Source organism: Scardinius erythrophthalmus, assembly GCF_964197995.2.
Source record: "Scardinius erythrophthalmus genome assembly, chromosome: 6".
In the NCBI taxonomy this organism is placed as follows: Eukaryota; Metazoa; Chordata; class Actinopteri; order Cypriniformes; family Leuciscidae; genus Scardinius; species Scardinius erythrophthalmus.
In genome coordinates, this window is record NC_138226.1 from 5394245 (window position 1) to 5402139 (window position 7895).

The 7895-nt window shown below is 32.8% G+C and overlaps 1 protein-coding gene across 1 annotated transcript; it reads left to right on the forward strand.

The window, feature by feature from the left end:
* Positions 1 to 807: 807 nt before the first annotated feature.
* Positions 808 to 7822, forward strand: bbs5 (Bardet-Biedl syndrome 5). The gene is made up of 12 exons (XM_081367929.1): positions 808 to 1057; positions 2146 to 2228; positions 2375 to 2440; positions 2739 to 2788; positions 2883 to 3010; positions 4430 to 4565; positions 5334 to 5429; positions 5532 to 5594; positions 6247 to 6381; positions 6611 to 6694; positions 6957 to 6980; positions 7067 to 7822. The coding sequence occupies exons 1-12, from the start codon at positions 996 to 998 to the stop codon at positions 7166 to 7168; spliced, it is 1029 nt and encodes a 342-aa protein (XP_081224055.1). The 5' UTR covers positions 808 to 995; the 3' UTR covers positions 7169 to 7822.
* The last annotated feature ends 73 nt before the right edge of the window (positions 7823 to 7895 follow it).

Sequence of the window (7895 nt, forward strand, 5' to 3'; positions counted from 1 at the left end):
TCTAGCTTTGTAGATAGCTGATTTAAACATATCAATCCTGACAGCTTAATATAGCTAGTATATACTATAATATGTATAAGCATATAAGAGTATTCATATATAGTAATAAAGGAATGGTTGAGTTCAATAGTATGGAAGTTTGTTTCCGCCACTGAATAATAAATTAATAATAATTGAGACTTTTTATCTCACAATTCTGACTTTTTTTCTCACAATTGCGATATATCAAGTCAGAATTGTGACTTTTTTTCTCAGAATTGTGAGATATAAAGTCGCAATTCTGAGAAATAAAGTCGCAATTGCGAGAACTAAAGTCGCAATTCTGAGAAATAAAGTCACAATTGGGAGATATAGTCAGAATTGCATGATGAGTCGCAATTGCGTGTTATTAAGTCAGAATTGTGAGATATAAACTATTCTGAGGTTAAAAAAAGTGTCTTTTTTTCCTTACAATTGGACTTTATATCTCACAATTTTTATATCTCACAATTCTGAGAAAAGATGTCAGAATTGCGTGATATAAAGTCGCAATTGCGAGAAAAAAGTCAGAATTCTGACTTTATAACACGTAATTGCGACTTTATTTCACGCAATTCTGACTTTATCTCGCAATTCTGACTTTATATCTCGCAATTCTGACTTTATTACACGCAATTGCGACTTCACGCAATTCTGAGAAATAAAGTCAGAATTGCGAGATGTTAATTCGCAATTGTGAGATAAAAAGTCGCAATTATCTTTTAAAATGTTTTATTCTGTGGCGGGAACAAGCTTCCATACATTTGGACTCCGAAGCCCTCTAAAACTGAATAGATCTACTTTGAGATCTTCGAAGTTTGTCCCTCGCGGCCCGACGTACTCACTGATGTTACCGTGGTGACGTGAAGACGCTTTGCTCAGTGCTAAATCCTCTTACGGAGCGAGTGAGAGGGTTTCAGTTCTTATCAGAGGAAAAACATATTTACTTTGATTTTATTCGCTTATAAAAACTGATCATGGCGTCAGTGTTAGACGCACTCTGGGAGGACAGAGACGTGAGATTTGACATCACTCCGCAGTAAGTCCTCGCGCTAATCTGCTAGCTGAGAAGCTAATGACATGAATTCATTAAATCAGATACATTAACAGATGCAATTCATGTTTGTTTACATTAATCATTCATGAATTTGAGTCAGTCAATGAATTTAAAAGTGATAAAGTGTCTTTACAGATTTTAAACATTCAGATCTATAAGGTGTTCACCAGGGTTATTATTGTAAATGTTCACTAAAACTATTAAAAACATTTGTGTTAATTTAAATAAAGCTGAGAAAATGTTTATGATTATTAGATGAAAAACAAACTAAACGAAAATTAGAAATGTTGTCTTGGCAACTAACTGAAATAAGTTCAAGTTGAAACACTAAAATGGGAAATACTGTAATAATTCGGGAATCTGGAAATAAATAACTAAAATAAATTAATCCTAAATAGTACGTTACTATTAAAAACAAAACAAAAAAATGACAAAAGCACACAATATATATATATATATATATATATATATATATATATATATATATATATATATATATATATATATATATATATAAATATATATTCAGTATAAATACTGAAATAATACAATTATGTACGATTATAACATATAAATAAATAAATATAAAAATGCATATAAAAATATATAATACATATAAAGCATGTAATCATGCCTTCAGGATTGTCACACTTTTTTACATTTTAATTTGATTCTGTTTTACACTTTATTTTCATTACATATGCAAAATATGGTGCAAAGGCTCTTCCTAGAAAAAATGCTTTATACAAGCATCCACTTTTCAATGATCAGTCTTTATAAAATCATGGGAGTGTATCTGTACTTACTGTAAAATAACCCTGGTTTCACAGACAGGGTTTAGATTAAGCCAGGATTAGACCAAAGTTTCATTAGGATTAGGATATTTAAGTAAAAGTCCCTTTTACTGATGTGCATCTTGTGACAAAACAATGGCAGATTTTAAGATATGTCAGTGCAAGTTGCTTTCATTTAAAACAGCTCAAACATGCATTTTAGTCCGGGACTAAGCTTAGGTTAGTGTTTTATTTTCCTCTCGGACAACAGCAAGTGATTTTTTTGTTTGTTTTAAGGCAGATGAAAACCAGGCCGGGTGAAGCGCTCATCGACTGCCTGGATTCCATCGAGGACACAAAGGGAAATAATGGCGATAGAGGTGATTAAATGTGGCCATTTCATCCTAATAACTTGCGATTGGTTTTTTATTAGATTATTGTCATATAAAATATCATTAATTGTCTTGTTTATATTGTATATTGTTTTGGTTATTGTAATGTCACGTCTTGTTTTGTCTTCATATAGGAAGACTCCTGGTGACCAATTTGAGGATAATCTGGCATTCGTTGGCACTGCCAAGAGTCAACTTGTGTAAGTATTTGAGTAATATTCAATAACAATCTCTGTTGGGCCTTTGTCGCCCTCTATTGAACAGAATATAATTATGGTTAATTACTACAATGAAAAGATCTAAAACTCTTATCTTTTATTTAACGGGACAGGTGTAGCCCTCTCAAAAACATCATTTTGAATGATTGTTTTCTTGTTTTTAAGTAAAAAATAAATTTGAGATTTAATCATTTGTGCATCAGAGGGATGTTTACTATCAGTTGATGGCAGAACCGTCAATCATTATCTGACACATTCTGTCTTTTGTGTTTATTAACAGCTGTGGGATACAACTGTATTATTAATATCACCACGAGGACAGCGAATTCAGTGAGTCGTCTTCCTTCATGTTCCTTCACATACAGTATGAAGCACTTTTTTAATAGCCCATATAGATGATGTCAAATTCCCCCTTTTTTTCCAGAAACTGAGAGGTCAGACCGAAGCGCTTTACATATTAACCAAATCTAATAACACTAGATTTGAGTTCATATTCACGAACGTGGTTCCAGGAAGTCCAAGACTGTTTACATCTGTCATTGCTGTTCACAGGTACTTGTGTTATACATAATGACAAGATGAGTGACAGTTTTCTTTGTTTTTTGTTTTTTGAGTTGGCATATTGGCTTTGTTTTTGTTAATTAATGGACTAATCTTTAAATCTACAGCATAGCGAGGTCTGGAGTTTAATCTAGAAAACACTTTAATCTAGAAATTTATTCTGTGAATTGCATAATATTAAAGGGATAGTTCAATTTGAAATTAAATTTTGGTATGTTTTAGCTTACCTCAAGGGCATCCAAGATGTAGGTGTCTTTGTTTCCGCAGTAGTTTCAATTTTGATATTTTTAGGTCAAACCATTCTTGTCTGTCAGTCATATAATGCAGGTCTATGGTCACTGTCTCAAAGAGCATGCACAGAGTCCAAATGAAACAATTCCCCATCGTAAGTACACATTGATGGCCTAAGACACGAAACGAGCGGTTTGTGTGAGAAAACGAACAGTATTTATATCGTTTTTACTGATAAAACGCACGAGAGATCACTTCCGACGCTTTCCGGCGCTTGTGCAGACTAAGTCAGAACGCATGCACACGTCACACTCCAGGAAGCGCGCGCGCGCCCTCAGATCACTCGGACGTGGTTGTGTAGAGGTAAAAACGATATAAAAACTGTTAGTTTTCTCACACAAACCGCTCGTTTCGTGTCTTAGGCCAATCAGTGTGTACTTACGATGGGGAATTGTTTCATTTGGACTTCTCTGTGCATGCTCTTTGAGACAGTGACCATAGACCTGCATGAAATGACAAGAACGGTTTGACCTAAAAATATCAAAATTGAAACTACTGCGGAAACAAAGACACCTACATCTTGGATGCCCTTGAGGTAAGCTAAAACACACCAAAATTTAATTTCAAAGTGAACTATCCCTTTAAATACCTCAAATTTTAATGTAAACAGTTCAAAAGTATTTTGAACAGGAGTTAGAACAAAATATGTTTTAGTCATTTAAAAATGTAATAAGATGTAGTCATGAGTATGTATTGTAAGATTAAAGAGCGACAAGCTATATTTAACACAGCACACAAAAGATACCACAAAAGATAAATGATTGGTTGGATTTAGTATAAATGTACAGTATATATGTATATAAATGTAAAAAAATAAATAAAAAAAATTATATATATATAAATGGTCACCTTTTTATAATAATAGAAGAAATATTATTATAGGAAAGTGTCAATAAAAGGAAATGCAGTTTTGAACAAAATAAAACATTGGACAAATAGCTAAAAATAAAATGGAGCAAAAATGATCATGTTGAAATATTGGAATGTTAATAGAATACATTTATACATTTACTTTTATTTGTTTAGTTGATCCAAATAATATCACTAGGACATGTAAAGTATTAGATACAATAAGGTATATAGAATAGTTATTAAACTAATCATTTCTTTTTCTTGCAGAGCTTATGAGACTTCCAAAATGTATCGGGATCTGAAGCTTAGAGGAGCTCTTATTCAGAATAAGCAGCTGAGGCTTCTGCCACAAGAGCAGGTGTATGACAAGATTAATGGAGTCTGGAACCTTTCTAGTGATCAGGTATTTACAGTGGATTTACAATATTACTATTTATTGTTTTAGTAGGAATTTAAAGCCTGTTGTTGTGACCTTAACCTTTATACTTTCCTCATTTTTCTTAAAAGTTGAGTGTTCATTGGAGAGGTCAGTTTTGTCACACTTGAAATTGGAATATGCACCAAAAATTACTAAATTCAAGGTGATTTTGTGGATGTAATAAAAATAGTAATAAATCCTTTCCTCATGGGTCAATTTGACCCCCATAGGAATGAATGGGAAAATAGGAAAGATCTTTTTGATCTTTTTTTTTTTTTTTTTTAAAGATCAAATGCTCATTTGCTCCATGTAGAGCTTTTAGGCCATCTAGTAGCAATAGTCATGAAATGCCATGTTAATATTTTCTTTCCTCAAAAGGTCAGCAGAGACACCCAATGCATGATTTTTTTAACTGAATGTTTTATTTTATTTGCAGTTATTTTGTATTTAAGTGAAAGAATGTGTAGAATGTGCTTATTTTTATTGTTAAAATTTCATTATTGTTAAAATTGAGTAATTTAGAGGTAAATAAAATAATAAATAACAAAAAAATCTCCCAGAAAAATTGCATTTAAAAAAAAAGAAAAAATATTATGAGAATGAAATGATATAAGCGTTCTGGACCAATTATTATTATTTTTAATTTTTTTTTGAAGAGGTGTAATTTTAATGCGTCGGGTCATTTTGACTCGCGAGGGAAGGAAGTGTAATTCACACGAGAGGAGAGCAACTAAGCTTCGCCTTGTGTTTCAGGGTAATCTTGGAACGTTTTTCATTACTAACGTGAGGATAGTGTGGCATGCCAACATGAACGAGAGCTTCAATGTCAGCATTCCCTATCTGCAAATTGTGAGTGTTTCTTCTGCTTCAAAAAAGTCAAAGAATGAGCCCTCAGTAATGAGTTGTATTTATAAAAAAACATGCTTTCATTTCTCATCCCTTTGTTTGAAGCGCTCCATAAGGATTAGAGACTCTAAGTTTGGACTAGCTCTTGTGATTGAGAGCTCTCAACAGGTAAGTGTGGACCAGGATCCAGATCTCCAGAAAAAACACCTACATTTTATTTAATGCATAATTATTCTTAAAATTATCATTATTATTTGATTTAGTAAAGAATAAAAGAAGGTATTTGTGCACTATTGTTCAAAATTTTGCATAAAAAAATGCATTTATTTAGCAAGGATGCGTTACATTGATGAGTGATATTTATAATGTTACAAGATTTCTATTTCATATAAATGCTGTTATTTTGAACTTTCTATTCATCAAATAATCCTGAAAAATAGGTATCATGTTTTCCACAAAAATATTAAACAGCACAACTTTTTTCAACATTGATAATAATAAGAAAAGAGCAGCAAATCATCTTATTAGAATGATTTCTGCAGGATCATGTGACACTGAAGACTGGAGTAATGGTGCTGGAAATTCAGCTTTGATCACAGGAATAAATTACATTTTAAAATATATTATAATAAAAAACTTTTTAATTGTAATATTTCACAATACTACTGTTTTTACTGTAATAAATAAAATGCAGCCTAGAAACTTCTTTCCAAAAACACTTACTGACCCCATACATTGGAACTGTTGTTCATTTGGATTTAATATCCTGGTGTGAAATTGAAGGCAACATTTTGTGAATTTTCTTTCTTTCATCTCTCAGACAGGAGGATATGTGCTGGGTTTCAAGATCGATCCAATGGACAAGTTACAAGATGCAGTGAAGGAAATCAACTCCTTACACAAAGTGTACTCTGCAAACCCCATTTTTGGAGTGGAATATGAGATGGAAGAAAAGGTAGTAACAAATATTTGTGTTCATGTATAGTGAAATGTGTGATAATATTGAAAACAGTTGTTTTAAACTGTATTGGTAGTCTATACTTCTAACGGGTGCTCTCCGTTTTGTGTTGTATCTAAAACACCATTAGCCGAGGTGCATCTCTGTTACCTATGCCTCCACTTTTCTGTAAATCAAAGGCAAATGGCCCATAAATAATATACAAATAAATGAGCTTTCTTCTCAGCCTCAGCCTCTGGAGGAGCTGACCGTAGAGCAGCCGCCTGATGACGTGGAGATTGAGCCGGATGAGCACACCGATGCTTTTACCGTGAGTTTTACCTCATATGCTACTCTCAGAGATAACGACGCTCTGCTTTCACCACATAGTGTGTGTGTGTGTGTGTCTCAAATGCTGAAAATAGCTGACGGCTTAAGCCACGACTCACAATGTCCATCCAACACAGACTTTTGTTGCCAGGTATCAACAATGTTTACACAGAGGTCTGATGATTCTGACATTGGAAATGTTCTTTTATCTAAGCTTTTATTACATATATAATCACTGATTTTTATCTCTTTTTCATCTCAAGGCTTATTTTGCAGATGGAAATAAGGTAAATCTATTGTCTGTCTATCTATCTATCCATCTGTATGTCTATATCTATCCTTTTAAATGACGTATTTCTTTCCTCTCCTTAAGCAACACGATCGTGAGCCGGTGTTTTCTGAAGAGCTGGGTCTGGCTATAGAGAAACTGAAGGATGGATTCACACTACAGGGACTCTGGGAAGTCATGGGTTAAAATGCTCAAGCCCTCTGTACAGTTATGTATTTTGGCATTGCATAGTTTGATACATTGTTTACATCCAACATCAAGAATTTTGTAATTAGCAAAATTTGCATTTATTTTCAGAGCATTTATTTGCTATCTGATATGTTTACAAATCATATTTCAACCAAGTGTAAGTTAAGAAAAAAAAATAAGTTACTTTTGTATAATATATGAATGTATGCATAGAAATAGAAAATTATATACAGTATGTATATTTGTATATTAGAAATGAACTTTACATGCTAATTTTGCTGTTGTGTTGTAATAAAAGTATGAGAGAATGTGAGCGGAAATAGTTTTTTGTTTAAACCATTTTCCAAAACCTGTTTAAATGGTTTTGATAGCAGTGGCTTGATCAAACCATCACATTCTGTTTTTAGCTCGGGTTTGACAAAGTCGGGTTCAAAATGTGTTAAAGGAGCTCAACTACTTCACAAATGACCAGAAGCGCTGATAATTGCTCTCTAGCTTCACAGCAGCTGTTGTTTGCTGACCTTTAAGGCAACAAAATGTTAATACGTTATGTTTTTTACATTTTTATCATGATTTACTCACCTTCATGTTGATCCAAACTAGTGTTCTGTTATTTTCTGAAACAAAAATGTCAAATTAAACTTATTTCCTACTTCAATGACCCTTTATAGTCTTCCAAGCACCAAAAAGAACAAAAAAATCATACATTTTATAATACTACTCC

Bases quoted from the DNA above. Each gene is read 5' to 3' on its own strand.
- bbs5 (XM_081367929.1), top strand. From the start codon at position 996: ATGGCGTCAGTGTTAGACGCACTCTGGGAGGACAGAGACGTGAGATTT. The intron at 4,566-5,333 runs GTATTTACAGTG...CTTGTGTTTCAG, and splicing joins GGAACCTTTCTAGTGATCAG to GGTAATCTTGGAACGTTTTT. The intron at 5,430-5,531 runs GTGAGTGTTTCT...CTTTGTTTGAAG, and splicing joins GCATTCCCTATCTGCAAATT to CGCTCCATAAGGATTAGAGA.